At 39.5% G+C, this 15,636-nt stretch overlaps 3 protein-coding genes across 4 annotated transcripts in view; 1 reads left to right on the forward strand and 2 right to left on the reverse strand.

Annotated features, from left to right (window-relative positions):
- Positions 1 to 15,636, reverse strand: part of LOC134812251 (2-oxoisovalerate dehydrogenase subunit beta, mitochondrial-like) — a 704,467-nt gene that overhangs the window by 347,141 nt on the left and 341,690 nt on the right. The window lies entirely within an intron of this gene.
- Positions 1 to 15,636, reverse strand: part of LOC134812160 (transient receptor potential cation channel subfamily A member 1 homolog) — a 54,628-nt gene that overhangs the window by 31,992 nt on the left and 7,000 nt on the right. The window lies entirely within an intron of this gene.
- LOC134812603 (proton-coupled folate transporter-like) lies at positions 1,257 to 14,076 on the forward strand. Of its 2 annotated transcripts, none has more exons than XM_063820090.1 (5): positions 1,257 to 2,230; positions 2,450 to 2,607; positions 2,717 to 2,957; positions 3,127 to 3,259; positions 3,458 to 5,016. In XM_063820090.1, exons 2-5 carry the CDS (start codon positions 2,502 to 2,504, stop codon positions 3,533 to 3,535), a joined length of 558 nt encoding a protein of 185 aa, XP_063676160.1. In that variant the 5' UTR covers positions 1,257 to 2,230; positions 2,450 to 2,501; the 3' UTR covers positions 3,536 to 5,016. The 2 variants fall into 2 exon arrangements, with proteins under 2 accessions (XP_063676160.1, XP_063676159.1); XM_063820089.1 differs by lacking the exons at positions 3,127 to 3,259; positions 3,458 to 5,016 and adding exons at positions 13,447 to 13,579; positions 13,691 to 14,076 and having other exon boundaries at positions 1,277 to 2,230.

A 15,636-nucleotide genomic window follows, 5' to 3' on the forward strand; every position in this document is an offset into this window, starting at 1 on the left:
AAAAATTTCACGTGACTTTGGTTTTTACGGTTTTGCAGCCGTACAAAACGGTTTTACATAAACCCTAATATAATCCCAACCCTAACCCTAACCATAACCTCGAAGCTATCCATAACCCTCACCACAACCCTAACCCTAACCCGAGCTGCACTGGCAAGCAAATATATATATATATACATTTTAACATTCAATTTTTCATGTACAATCAATACAAGTTGATGCATGATGTTGACTTACACTAAGTGTAAAAAGATAACATCTGACATCACAGTAGTGGCAATTTTAAATTGCAGTTATCAAATTATAGCAGCAAACTCTTACTATTACTATCATGCTTGAACTATAAGCTGAAAAGCTTAATTTCAGATCGATTTTCAAACATTTGTAATAGTTTATCTGATCACTGATTAGTTGATATCGATATTGTTTATATTGTTGAATGAAGTTAACTCCTGAGATAAATTTTATTACTTTTAACAATGAACAAAGAGACTTGGTTGATACATGTTACAGACTTGGTTGATACATGTTCGGCGGCGCGCGCATCGCGCGAAAAGTGGCATGCAACGTATGTCAAGGACTTGGAGCATAAATGCCTACCCAACCAAGAACTCAGGAGGCAAGGGTGTGTGCGTAAACTTCACGGTCTGCACTCTCCGATTCTGTATCACCCTGGATTCTTTTTATTTATATGTATTTTTGTAAGAAAAACAAAAATAATATATATTTTTGTTTACTTTAATTGATACTAAATAAAATTGTTGTTTTCTTGAAATTTTTGTTTTCTTGAATAATATTACTTCCATCGTAGTTTGCTAGTTTACACGTTTAGTGTGGTTATAAAATAAAATCTATTTTTTACTTCTTCTCTTTATATCATCTTTCCTTCCATTCATCACCTCCTTCCCCTCTCCTTTTTGTCTATAATTCTTCCCATGCTTTCTTCTACGCACAACCAATATTTGCTCTACCTCACATTTTTGATTGATTCATATAGATTCACAATAGACAAAGTATCTCTTAGCCTCTTTTTGTTGTTAATCTGTTAACTGGCTTCCATGCATTTCCAGATTAAATACTCTAGGCCTTACCCTGCCTAGGCTTTTTCATCATGTGATACCTGTGACAAACCCTTGATTATCGTCAGTCGCATGTCACATTTTAGTTCATTTTGAATACATGGACATGTTTCGTCGAAAAGTGGTTTATTTTAAAAGACATAGGAAAAATTACAAGATTACAATCATAAAGTTCTCTAACATTATTTCTTAGCTGTACTGAAGAACAGATGGGTGGATGTGGTATTGGCTTCCCTGATTTGATCTCATTCATAACCTTATTTTCAACCAGTCTGTATTCTCCCATTGTTCCTGCTCTGCAATATGTAACTCTTGGAGTCGAAAAGTATGGAATCGAAAATGTGACACTCATTGTTGCATGCTACAAAGAAAATGATACTAATGTGACGTGTAAAGATATTGGAGATGCCATTTCCAGTGACATGTCATCATTAACTGTGTATATAAATACTGTAAAAGCTGTCTGTGCTCCAATCTTTGTGGTTTTGCTTGGTGGATATTCTGATGCAGTGGGCAAAAAGTTTGCTATCAATACAGTTCTCTTTGTAAATATAGTGTGGTGCATTGTAATCCTCTTCAACACAATATTTCTTACTGGCTATCCATCCTGGATGTATGTGCTTGCAAATGGGTTCATCCTAGGAGTGAATGGAGGCTCTACATTTACTGTCAACAACTTCTTGACTGGTTACCTGTCAATTACAACACCACCATCCAAACAAACTGGCAGGTTCAGCCTGCTCTTGGGTTGTGGCCTTCTTGGCTTTGTGCTAGGCCCAGTTACAAGTGGCCTGATTCTGAGGGTCACAACAAAATACTGGATTCTCGGAGCGCTGTCTACGTCATTGATGTTCATTGCTATGATAATTGGAATTTTCTGTTTGAAACCTATCGAAAATAAACCAGAATTTCAGCTAATGTTCAGCTGACAGGATTTTTCGATACTTTTGTGAAGGCCTTGAAGTTCCAGTATCATAATACCATTGATCTATTCAAGTATCAGTCTTTCCTTGGAAAGTTTCTTGGTGCTAACTTCATGTACATGCTAGGTTCTGTTGGATTGATTTCCCCCATTGTCGTCCTGTCCCAGGTGTACTTACTTGCAGATCCTTTTAAATGGACAACGAGCTCTAGAGGTTATTTTAGTGCAGGTAAATCAAGCGTCTTGTTACTTGTGAATCACAGTTGCTTAATAATATATAACAATATATTATACTTTACTAACACTAATTATTATACTTCACAAAAAATTCAAAAATTGCCTTATTAATTATAACTTTCACCTGTTTGATACTTCAATTTCGTTAGTTTTTAGCTCTTTAGTTCTATTAAACCTGAACTTTCATTTTTCTAATACCTTTATATTTCAGGTCTGGGTTTGGTCTTGCCCTTCAGAGTGTAATAACAGTGAGAATTTTGAAAATGTTCCACTTCTCCAGACCTGCCATTGTTAGAGTGGGAGTATTTATGGGTTTTGTTGGAACATTCTTCTTAGCATTTGCTACAAATAGCCCTATCCTACTGATAGGTAAGTAAACAAAGGCTTGCTGAACTGTTGACATTTCTGATTCGATGTAAGCTTACAAGTAACTAATTGTAGATAAATATCTTAAAATTTTCATGAGAACATGTTTCAGGAGTGGGATTGAGCTCATTCATTGTAATAACAACCCCAACGATTCAATCAATTATACTGTCTCTCGTTGAGCCTGAGCAAGTTGGTACTGCTGTCGGTTTCATGGCAGCCATGCAAGGCTTTGCTGAAAGTGCTTTAGTTAATATCATCCTGTTGGTTTACAACAAAACTAAACACATCATGAATGGCTTCTGCTTTTTCACTTTATCCTTTCTTCTTGGTATTAACCTAGTGATCGCAATGTGAGTACTAGATCTTTTTCAATACTTGTATAGAATACTGGGGGTGGGGGGGGGGGGGGGGGGGTGGGGGCCAATACTCTTAAATTCTGCTCACTTAACTAATTAAATCAGAAAAATGTACTTTAATTAACTCAAACTCATTAACTCTATAAATTATCCCTATCTCTAGGTTCTATACGCATCCTCAGACTACAAGGGAAGACAGGAACCCTCTGACAACTGATGATGATACCCCTGGCTCCCCTATTGTCCCCAGTTCTGATGTTCTCAAAGGGGGTGTACCTAAAGCTTCGACAACTCCTGTGAGTGTTTTGGGGTACTTCCCTGAGGGGCAGAGCATATTATCTTGTTTTCACAAAAGATGAACATAGGACTCCACTTTGTAAATCTAATTTTTCCATAAAGATATTGAACCTCCAGCTTTTTTTGCGTTTAAGAAGTAACAAGGCAGTGGGCGAATATTTCTATCACAAAAGACTAGGCTAAATTTATCATTTCAGGATGGATGTGGACAAAGTGAACGTACTAGTCCTGATAATATATATGCTGCAGATCCTCTACCTGCATCTGAAGCTTAAAGATAAAGGCAGCTTTTTGTGAGTCCATGAGCCAGATTGCGGACAATTTAACCCATCTTAATTCTGATTCTTCTGTAAGTTTTAAATGGAATTATTTCTTTTTACCAGTTTTATCAGTTATACTGTTTTTAATGTGATTATACTAACGGAATTGAATAATTAAAAAAAGGTTAACATTTTTTCATTGTTTTGAACAGCTAAATTAATCATTGCATTTATGTTTTTAACTAAAATTGGTCTTGTTTTAGTTTGTTATTCGTACGTTTTTAATTACAGATACTAAAAGATTAATTTTGTTTTTGCTAAAGATTAATATTTGTATGGTTTTTATTTTAAAGTTTGTAATTTTTATCGATATTTGATTGGTTGTAACTGTTGATTATCTTTATTTTCAAAATCGGAGCAGTATTTTCTTTGGCAGTGTGTAAAATTGGTATAGGTTAATAAATTTGTTGAAGCACCTTACTACTAGATCTCAATTAGGAACCGACCGGATTTTTTTTTCAGAAAAACTTTGAAAACGTTTTGACTTTAAAAATGTTCGGTCCGAGTCATTCTCGATACGTACCTCCCGTATCGAGAATATTCGAAAATCATTTCTGATAATAACTTTCTACTCTTGTTACTTCTTGTTAATACTCTGGTTACAACGTACTGCTCAGTGCTCATGCTTGTTGATTTTATATTTGACCTATGTCTACTGCTAGGAAATTATGGATTATAGATTTCTGATTTTTATAAACAGATTGGTACTTCTAGCTATCAGATCATGGTTGTTTTAAATTTTTAAATCGATATATTATTGTTGAATCGTTAGATACTTATTTTATTCGTGTGAAATAATAAAATATCAGCATTTTTATTTCTCTAGATGATTGTGTCCGTCGTGTATCCGTGCAAATGTTAATAAATCATTGAAAACTTGGGCTATCCCAGCAATCCAATTATAGTCTAGATCGATGGAACCATTTTGGGGGTTCCAATATGGTTGATCATGGAACTTGATTTTATGACGTTTCCTTAAAGAGGAGAGTAAGATCTTTATCTTGATCCTAACACACGCAAGAGTTCAGCTCATATAATATTAATGTGTAATTCTAACACACACAAGAATGAAGAATTTTAACGAAAATCCCTACTCCTCCCACATTTCTGATAGGGTTGCACTGAAACTTGGCAGGTACAAATTAAACATTATTTAGAGAAGAATTTTCTGGCCAAAATATTAAAGGCCTTTAAAATGAAAAAATGTAAAATCAACTGTGACAGAAGTCATAGAAAGGAGGCTATGGTTCATTACTAAGAGTGTGTGATCGTATTATATGTGCGACCAGCCTGCCACTTATTGCAGTTGTTGGGGCCAAGCTGATTGTCAGACTGATTATGTAGACAATTGGATGTATTGGTTACCCCTGATTGTTGTCATCAGTCACCTCTACATGTAACTGCATTTTGGTTGATTTGTAATACAAATTTCGTTCAAAAATGATTTATTGTAAAGGAGTTTAAACAAGAATGATTACAAGATTTCAAAAATTAATTACCATGTACTTAAATTAAATGCTTCCTAAGTACAGAAGAACAGATGGGTGGATGTGGTATTGAGTTTCCCTATGTTATCGCATTTATTAACCTATTTTCAACAAGTCTGTATTCTGCAATTGTTCCTGCTCTGCAATATTTTTTTTTTTTTTTTTTTTTTAGAGAGGCTGGGCCTGGTTGGCCCACGAGAGTATAGCATATGAATGCTTTGCCTACCTCTGGGGTATGGCAGTCCTGTGGGAGGATGCCAGTGGAATCAAGATGTGTAATCAAGGATGATGGTAAGTGTTGTGGGGTGTGTCATAGATAAACGCTTAAGTGGTGGTTGAGTGTGGAAGAGAGAGGCGAAATAAGACGGCGTTAAAGTAGTCGCTATGTTACACCTGTCTGGTCCAACTCCTCTGGCACCACTAAGCGTTTAGTGTAGTTTGTAAAGTTGACAATGGTGGAGATGTGTTGGTTGTCGAATATGTCATTGACAGAGAGGTAGTAGTCCCGGAAATATTGACCTCTTATTTGGGCAATAGCCGGGCACTGTCCGAGAAAGTGTGAGACAGTCTCCTCTTCGTCGCCCTATTTAGGACAAGCACTTGTGTCTGATTTGCGAATGGTGTGTAGGTGTTTGTTGAGGCCACAATGTCCTGTGATGAGGTGCACTGCAGTTCTATAATTTTGTCTGTTGTTACTGAGTGTAGTGTTGAGATTTTTGATGATGTTGATGTTTTTATGTCCAAGTGTCAGTTTAGTGTGTCTGGGACCATCAGTAATCCATGATTCTTGATTAAGTTTTGTGACGTTGTCGTTGATCAGGCGTTTGATGTAAGATTGTGGAATTGGGCAATTCAAAGTGGATTCACTGGTTGTACCATTTTTGGCCAGCTCGTCTGCTTTTTCATTTCCCCACAATCCAATGTGTGCAGCTATCCATCTGATCTCTAAGGTGTTAGTGGATCCGAGTGTATTGAGGGTGTCGTAACAGTCTCTAGTAGTCCTACTCCTCGTTGAAGGTGAGGATATGGCTTGAATAGAGGAGAGACTGTCTGACCATATGATGATGTGTGTGTTTGTATAAGTTGATAGATATTTACAAGCTTCGATGATGGCAGTGAGTTCTGTTTGATAAACGGTGCAATAATCGGGAAGCTTGAATGATCTTTCATCTAGTGTAGTGTTGTTGTTGTCTGTGGTGATAATATAACCAGCCCCGCTACCTGAGTCTGTGCGTGACCCGTCTGTGTAGCAGGTGATGGTTTCACTGGGGATGTTGTCGATGGTGTTTTGGAGTGAGCCTCTATATCCAATGTTGTCAGCTCCAGGAGTGGTGACCGTGAAGCGTCGTTCAAGCATCATGGTTGGTATAGATAGGTCTCTCTCTGCTTTGGGTGGTATGTTGAGATCTACCATGAATTGTTTGTTGATAGTGGTGTGAGTTGTGATGGTACCTTTTCTGGGGGCGATAGTTTCGAGGGTTAGGCTTCCATAAGCTTGAAGCCTGGCTGTGCCCTTTGCTGCTTCACCTCTCAGGAAAAGTATGATATCTGGAGTGTTAGTGAGGTGGTTCAGTGCGATGAAGGGAGTACTAGGCATGGCACCAGACATCATTCTCAATGCCAATGCCTGAACTCGTTTGAACTTCCTCGCGTTGGTGTCTGTTTGGGTTGCTCTAATCCATATACTACAGCAGTATGATAGAATAGGTCTGATGACAGCGGTGTACATCCATTTGCATGTTTTAGGGCTCATACCCCAAGTGGGGCCGACAGCTCTTCTACATTGCATAAGGGATGCCGTAGCTTTTTTGGTGGTATTGGTGATATGTTCATTGAAATTGAGCTTGCTGTCGAGGGTCACTCCTAGGAATTTGGCAGATTTGGATAGACCTATAGTGGTGTTACCCACCACCACAGGTCTTAGTGTCCATTTCTTATTCCAGGTAAACATGACTATTTGTGTTTTGAGTGCGCTTATGGATAGATCTTTGGTTTGGCACCATTTTTCTATTGTGTTGATGGTTTTGCGTGTTCTGTTCCAGATGATGTCTAAATCATTCCCCTCCGCTAGAGAGAGCAGATCGTCTGCAAAAGCTTGCAGATAACCTGGTATGTCTCTTGCGGTGTAGGCCAGGAGATCATCGACTACCAGGTTCCAGAGGAAAGGGGAAAGGATGCCACCTTGAGGGCACCCTCTCCGGATCCGAACCCTTGTCGACTTATCCTTATGATTTAATGTGATGAATCTGTTAGTTACCATGTTGATAATCCATTGTGCTGTGGCCAGATCCACTTTCGTGGTCTTGATAGCGTCAGAAATAGCCTTGAAAGAGACATTATCAAAAGCTCCCTCTATATCTAGAAAGACGCCTAGGACATATCCCTTCTTAGCTATCCTGCGCTCGATGGTGTGAGTAACTTTATGAAGGGCTGCTTCGGTTGAACATCCTTTCTTAAAGCCAAATTGTCGTTTGTTGATGTCTTTAGCGATATTAAGGTCGTGTTGCATATGCCACAGTATCACCTTCTCCTGTAGTTTTAACATCACTGGAGAAAGGGTGATAGTGCGAAATAACTTTGGTTGGTTGTAGTCAGTTTTTCCAGGCTTTGGAAGAAAGATTCTAAGGGATTCTTTCCACAAAGTTGGAATGTGTTGGGTTTCATGATTTTTTGTCATAATGGTTCTGGTGATGTCTTTGATGTGTGTCCAAGCTTTCTGTATGATGATAGGTTTGAGGGTGTCGGGTCCAGCAGCTTTCAACGGATCGAAAGATTTAAGAGCCTCCTCGATTCTGTCTGGGCTGTAGATGGTATTGAGTAAGGTGGTGGTGATTGGTAGAGGACCAGGTGGAGGCACTGGCGGATCAGTGACACTATCCTTGAAGTGGGTTCGTGTCATGACCTCCAATGTCTCCTCTGCATTTTTGGTGATGTCTCCGTTTGGTTTGTAAACGGCTTCTAGTGTATGTTTGTTGTCGTTACAGGATTTCAGAATCTTATTCATCCTTCCGGATTCCTTAACAGACTCTGTTTCCTGACAAAAAGTTCTCCAGGCATTACGCTGGGAGTTGGTTATAAGTCTGTTGTATTGTTTGTTGCTCTCTCTAAGAGCGAGCCACAGGGCATCAGTCTTCTTTTTGCGGGCAGTAATCAGTTTTTGTCTTATTCCCCTCTGTGCTTCCTCTACTTCTTGAGTTAGCCAGGGGGGTTTGCGGACGGAACTTGAGATGTAAGTGATGGGGCATGCCTCCTCGAAGGCTTCCTTTAGTGCAGTATTGATTATGTCTATTTTGTGATTAATTTCAGTCGTAGTGTTGATTTGTGTGTTGTTAAGGTTGGGGTTATTCGATAGGATCTCATCAAATCTGTCCCAGTCAGTGTTTTTGACTAGTCGGATCTGTTTGGGTTCCTTCTTTGGCCCTGTAGTTATATCGAACATAATATAGCGATGGTCAGAGTTGGAGTAAAGGTCACTAACATGCCAGTTACTAATGAGATCTCCTCCCAACTGGTTTGTTATTGTGAGATCGATAATTGAGTTGTGGCCTCGAGAGTTGAGGAAGGTTGGGGATGATCCTTTGTTGGCACATGACAGCCCTAGGGAGGAGAGAAAGTCAAGAAGCTCCTCTCCCCTTTTATTGCATGCCTTGTTCCCCCAAAGGGTGTGGTGGGAATTGGTGTCCGACCCTATAATGAGCGGGATGTTGTTATCATTTGCGTATTTTGCTAGAGGTGATGTTTCTTGTGGCGGGTACCCGGCCCATTTATATCCATGTACGAAGCTGCCAGAATGAGTTCTGTCGAGCTGAGTTGGATTTTAATGGCCACTTGATCGGGTGTTGTGAATTGTGTAAGTTCCCAACATTTTACTGTCAGGTTTTTGTGCAGTACAATAGCGGCACGGGGTCTTTTATCCCGACCTTGTAGTAATATTGGGTGAGATCCTTATTGATGGGTGGTATTAGGTTTTTGTTATTAGAGTACGGTTCTGTTGCAAGAATGATTGGATTTCTCCGGCCGTGAGTGTTGATAAGGAGGGTTTTCCATGCATTGAACTTGCGTTTGAGATTAATTTGGGTGACAGAGTAAGTTTCAGACTGCTTATTGCATGCTGCAATAGTAGTTTTTAACTTTTTTTTGGCGTCTCTTCTTTTTTGTGCTAGTTTGAGCGTCATTGAGCGGAGTGGAAGCCGTCCCTCCCCCTAGACAGGTATTATGACCTATCATTGCCGGTGGGGCGCTGAGGAGTTGGACAGGGTCGGGTAGCAGCAGCTGGCCCTCCAGAAGGTACGCATGGTCCCTTCCAGACAAACAGCCCCCGCCAGACCTTCCCTGAACATGGCTCCCACAGTCCGCTCAATAGACGTTTGTGTGTGAAATTGTGTTTGTTGTTATCTTTTGTTTGTGACCATATGTTCTCACGTGGGTGCGCGCACCCGCTCGAAGATATGATTTTTTTTAGCTTTTAACACAATAATGTCGTATGTCGGTTGGACCATTGAGACTTGCCGAGAGTCAAAAGTGGTCGGTTGAAAGTAGGTTGTTGGTCTGATCGCAATGCCAACTGTCGATTCAATGTCCCCATCCGGCCCGACTGCAAACAACTTTACTAGCTTAAGCTGGTCGTTATGGATAGTGACCGTCCCTCCAGTTGGCACCACTGTTGGTAGTAAAGGTTGGTTTTTGGTGTTGTTACAGTATATTACTTTATAGGGTTCGTGGACGGTGCACAAAGTGCATGAGTCAGACCCAAGAGTCCGTGCACATACATTCGTGTTTGCCGAAGCACACTCTACCCACAATCTATAAAGCAAATGGTTGATCAGTGAGGGTGTATCGTGAGTTTTAACACTTTCTGCGAATCGTAGAAAGATGCTGAGAAATACTACGACGACAGTGTTGAAATGCCGCCCAATAAAACAGGGAAAATGGGTGCTAATGATCGGCATTAAGGGCCCGACCTGAAGCGCACACCCTAAACTTCAAAAACCCTATAGCTCAATGTGAATGAAAGCTGTGAGTGCTCAGGAAGGAAGGATCAGGTGAGTTAAATAGCCAAAAGAAGTGCACGTGCGACTTATGTCCAGTGATGCCCAGCTGGACAGTACGGCTTAGTTTCGGCAGGTCGAGTGAAGCCCAGTAAGCCCCCTTACCACGTCAAGGTCACTTAACCGACTCCAGGCTGCAGTTCCAATCAATCCAAGAATGAAAGACACGAACAAGAAGTGGGTTGAAAGGAATTACAGTCAGATAAATCAGAGTAAGTGGGCGGAGTCTTCACGAATGCTCTGGTGCTCAGGACTGACTCCGCCGCCGTACTTATAATCCCAGCAATTCTAAAGCGTCCAGGAGGCCCCAGACGAGAGGCGGGAGCCCAAACCCCCCGTGCTAGCCCCGAGAAACGGGTCCAAGGCCCGAGAGTTTGACAAGAGCCAGGATCGCAATGCTAACTGTCGATTCAAAGTTCCCATCCGTCCCGACTGCAAACAACTTTACTTGCTTAAGCTGGTCGGTATGAATAGTAACCGTCCCTCCAGCCAGCACCACTCACCCATCCCCGCCGCACCCCCGTGCCAACCCCCAGATCTCAGACCATACCACGAGGAGCACGAACCCACACCAATCCCGCCCAGGACCCACCCAGCCGCTCGAATTACCGGGAAGCTGCCTGGCTAATGCTCTGGACCAGTTACATATTGTAACTTGCTCTGCAATATGTAACTATTGGAATTGAAAAGTATGGAATTGAAAATGTGACACTCATTGCTGCATGCTATAAGGAAAATGCTTCTAATGTGACATGCAAGGATATTGGGGATGTAATTTCCAATGATATGTCGTCTTTAGCTGTCTATATAAATGCTGTAAAGTCAAAAAGCTAAAATTGTCCTTTTCAGGCTTATTTTAACAAAAAGACAGTCAGGGAAGATCGGATTGATTTGATGCTTGACATCAAATTGTTCTCTGAATTCTGGCGCAGTTTTTGATGCCCTCAAAAATGTTTTTACTCATTCAGCTTCAGATCTATTGGACCTCAAAGCCAAACAACAAATTTAGGCACATTTTTCGTTTTTAATATTAATTACTGATTTTTCTAAAATTTTGATAGGAATGTGCTAGTGACTTTTTGAAGGGTGCAAAATAACCGCAACTAGCACATTTATATATGAGTTATGAACAACAAAACACCCTAAAATGCTTCCCTTTGAAGTTATGGGAGAAAATGGGATTTTTTGGCTTTGCAGATAAAAAATCACATTTTCTCCCATAACTTCAAAGGGAAGCATTTAAGGGTGTTTTGTTGTTCATAACTCATATATAAATGTGCTAGTTGCGGTTATTTTGCACCCTTCAAAAAGTCACTAGCACATTCCTATCAAAATTTTAGAAAAATCAGTAAATATTAAAAACGAAAAATGTGCCTAAATTTGTTGTTTGGCTTTGAGGTCCAATAGATCTGAAGCTGAATGAGTAAAAACATTTTTGAGGGCATCAAAAACTGCGCCAGAATTCAGAGAACAATTTGATCTTCCCTGACTGTCTTTTTGTTAAAATAAGCCTGAAAAGGACAATTTTAGCTTTTTGACTTTAAAAATTCATAACACACCAGCCTTTTTAGATACGATATCAAGATTTTACACACACCTTGAAATAGATGTGACTAAACGGCGAGCAAAATTTCAACCCGATACCGCAAGAAATGATTAACTTATAGCGTCTCAACCGCAAAATAATTTTTTCCGAAAATTGCACTCTCAACCAGGAAATGCTCGATTACAAAAATGGGTATTCTCAAAATAATTTTTTTTGGTGTGGAAACGGTGCGCTAGAAGGTCATTGAACTGCATATGAGGTCATTTGGTCTGGACAGATTTGGTGTATGCCCCCTTAAGGGTGTTTGTGCTCCAATCTTTGTGATTTTGCTTGGTGGATATTCTGATGCAGTGGGCAAAAAGTTTGCTATCATTACACTTCTCTCTGTAAATATGATCTGGTCCACTCTGCTCCTCACCAACACAATATTTATTACTGGCTTTCACTCCTGGATGTACGTGCTTGTTTGTGGGTTCATCTTAGGACTGAATGGAGGCTCTACCTTTACTGTCAACAGCTTCTTAATTGGTTACGTGTCAATTACAACACCACCTTCCGAACAAACTGGCAAGTTTAGTTTAATCTTGGGTTGTGGTCTTATTGGGTCTGTGCTTGGCCCAGTTACGAGTGGCCTGATTCTGAGGGTCACGACAAAATACTGGATTATCGGACTATTGTCGACATCATTGATGGCTATCACTCTGACTATTGGAATTCTCTGTCTGAAACCACTCGAAAACAAATCAGGAATTAAAGCTAGTGTTCGGCAGAATGGATTTTTCGATACTTTTGTGGAGGCCTTGAAGTTCCAGTACCATAATACCATTGATCTATTCAAGTATCAAACTTTCCTTAGAAAGTTTATTAGTGCCAACTTCATGTTCTTACTGAGCTCAGTAGGAGTCATTTCCCCAATTACTATCCTGGTCACAGTGTATTTACTTGCAGATCCCTTCAAGTGGACAACTAGCTCTAGAGCATACTTCGGTTCAGGTAAATCTAGTTTGCAATTATTTAGCATATTATCACATTTGCCTCAAATAAAACCATATTATATTTCATTTTCATTTCAACACTAATATTATCTTTCACAAAAAATAAATTACTGACTACTTATAATTTACAGGTTTTATGTTGGTCCTTGCCCTTCAGAGTGTATTAACAGTGAGAATTTTGAAAATGTTCCACTTCTCCAGACCTGCCATTGTTAGAGTGGGAGTATTTATGGGTTTTGTTGGAACATTCTTCTTAGCATTTGCTACAAATAGCCCTATCCTACTGATAGGTAAGCAAATAAAGGCTTGCTGAACTGTTGACATTTGTTATTCAATTTTAGCTTTTCAATCATAATTTTCTCAATTTTCAAAATTTCAAATATATTTGTTTTTCAGGAATGGGGTTGAACTCATTCATTGTTATAACAACCCCAACTATCCAATCAATTATCCTGTCTCTCGTTGAGCCCGAGCAAGTTGGTACTGCTGTGGGTTTGATGGCGGCTGGGCAGGGCTTTGCTGAAAGTGCTCTTGTTGATCTCATCCTGTTGGTTTACAATAAAACTGAACACATCATGAATGGCTTCTGCTTTTTCGCTGTATCCTTTTTCCTGGGATGTAACCTAGTCATAGCAATGTTAGTACTAGAATATTGATGCTAGATGTCTACTCACGCACAGTATTAAGTATACATGATTTTTGTTCACTTAGATAATTGAATAAGATAAAGTTTACTTCATTTCTCTAAAATTTAACTCATTAACTCACTACAAATAATCCCTATCTCCAGGTTCTACACGCATCCTCAGACTACAAGAGAAGACAAGAACCCTCTGACAACTGATGATGATACCCCTGGCTCCCCTATTGTCCCCAGTTCTGATGTTCTCAAAGGGGGTGTACCTAAAGCTTCAACAACTCCTGTTAGTAATTGAGAGCCTATCTTGTTAAAAAAAAAGGTCCGCTCTATTTGTAAATCCAAATTTTCCATCAAAGTTTTAAACCCCCTTGATATGAAACATCCATAATTTCAGGACGGAGATGAAGATACAAGGTGTCAACTTACTAGCCCTGATGAACTGATGAACGCTGCAGATCCTCTACCTGCATCTAAAGCATGATAAAACAGCTTTCTGTGGGCCTGGGAGCATAGCTTGGACAATTTGGGAAATTTTAATTTTGAGTGGTCAATGTGTTTTAAAGGTGTTACTCCGATTTTAAAAGAATATATCTATTTTTCTGCTGGGAAGGAAGTAGGAACTAGATATTTTTAAAACTAATTTTATTTTTATTGTGATTAGGTAGTTTAATTAAAATTAGAATCAATTAATTTAAACAGCAATACAGTAAGATTATTACATAATTTAAAGATGCTTCTTTCAGCTCTGAAGGACACTTAAATCAGTTCTATGAACTGCTAATATTTGGAGTTCAGGGAAGAGATGTCTGAACTTAAAACCTTGCTGAAGGAACAACTGTCCCAGAAACCTGAGAGAGCTCAAGAGCGATCCTCAGATCAGGTTGATTTTATGAAACAATTTGCTGAACAGTTTTCATCTTTAAAAGAAGACCTCACGAAAAATATCAATGATGTTATTGACAATAAAGTAAACACTGTTGTAACAAAATCCGGTACTGTTTCTCATACAAAGGACGTTCTCTATTCCAGCTTGTTTACCGACTCAAACAGTTCCACACCATCTGCTCAACCACCACTGCACATGTTCCAATTGCTCCAACACGTACACAACCTTCATCACCCGAGATTCTAATTCTGTCCCCGAAAGAAGAACAATCGGTAAATGCTGCAACAATGACGAATGTGAAAAAATTTGCTACTGATAAATTAAAGAGCAGTCAAGTAGTATTTCTCAGATGTAATGAAAACAACAAGAAAGTTTCAATTGGCTTCCCTAATGCTGAAATTCGTGATAAGGCTACTTCACTTCTCAATGATGGAAATACCTTAGATTCGTATGGATATCAGTCTAAGAATGGCAACAAAATGCTGCCAAAAGTTACTATTTATGGTGTTTCTTCTGAAGTTCTTGACGATATAGACACTACAGCTGTAGGGAATGATGCCGATAAACTTAGGGATCTTGAAAAGAACCACTTAGTCGCCCAAATTGTGGAGAAAAACTCGTCCATCAAAGATTTGTATGAAGCAGGGCACACTATCAGTATTGTCTATCTCAATAAGATAAAACGTTTCACCAACGATAAGCAGGAACGCATAGAGCTCACTATTGGAATCAAACTATCACCATCTGTCTATAGAGTCCTCTTTAACCAACAACAAGGATCTCTCTATTTAGGTAGTCGCAGATACAAAGTAACTGATCGCTTCTACATCAAACAGTGTTATCATTGTCAAATGATTGGACACACTTCTGTTGACTGTAATGAAGTCAAAACAAATAAACATCCTACCTGCATGTACTGTATGGGAAGTCACCGGTCTTCAGCATGCCAATTTAAGCAGAAGAAGGACAAACATGCCTGTGCTCGATGTTTGGCTTCAACACACACTAATGATGCCGAGAATTCAAGAACACATAATGCGGCAGCTTACGATTGTCCTGTGTTGGTAAGACTAAGAGAAACTAAACGTATTGCTGCTAACACTGACTTCATTTCAAAAAACGTAATGTGAAATTAGGTGCTAATCGACAGAAATCACAGCTTTCTATTGGTTGTTTCAACGCAAGGTCTCTATGCAACAAAACTTGTGGCGTACTAGAAATGCTTTTAAAGATAACTCGATTTCTATCTGTTGTATCACGGAAACTTGGCTAAAAACTAATGATCGGGCAAAGTTTGCCGAAATCCGTGATTTTGGGTTCGATATTATCAGTGCCCCTCGAAGAGGTAGGGGAGGTGGTGTTGGTTTTCTCTTCAACCCCAAAATGATATCGCCTGTACGCAATGATGTTACTAAATATTCATCTTTTGAAGTACTTGAATGTGTCATTAAAAC

This window comes from Bolinopsis microptera, chromosome 3 (genome assembly GCF_026151205.1).
Source record: "Bolinopsis microptera isolate Bmic1 chromosome 3, MBARI_Bmic_1.0, whole genome shotgun sequence".
In the NCBI taxonomy this organism is placed as follows: Eukaryota; Metazoa; Ctenophora; class Tentaculata; order Lobata; family Bolinopsidae; genus Bolinopsis; species Bolinopsis microptera.

Excerpts from the sequence above, each read along its gene's own strand:
- LOC134812603 (XM_063820089.1), top strand. The coding sequence starts at position 2,502 with ATGTTCCACTTCTCCAGACCTGCCATTGTTAGAGTGGGAGTATTTATG. Across the intron at positions 2,608-2,716 it reads TAGCCCTATCCTACTGATAG|GAGTGGGATTGAGCTCATTC; the intron begins GTAAGTAAACAA and ends AACATGTTTCAG. Across the intron at positions 2,958-13,446 it reads ATTAACCTAGTGATCGCAAT|GTTCTACACGCATCCTCAGA; the intron begins GTGAGTACTAGA and ends CCCTATCTCCAG.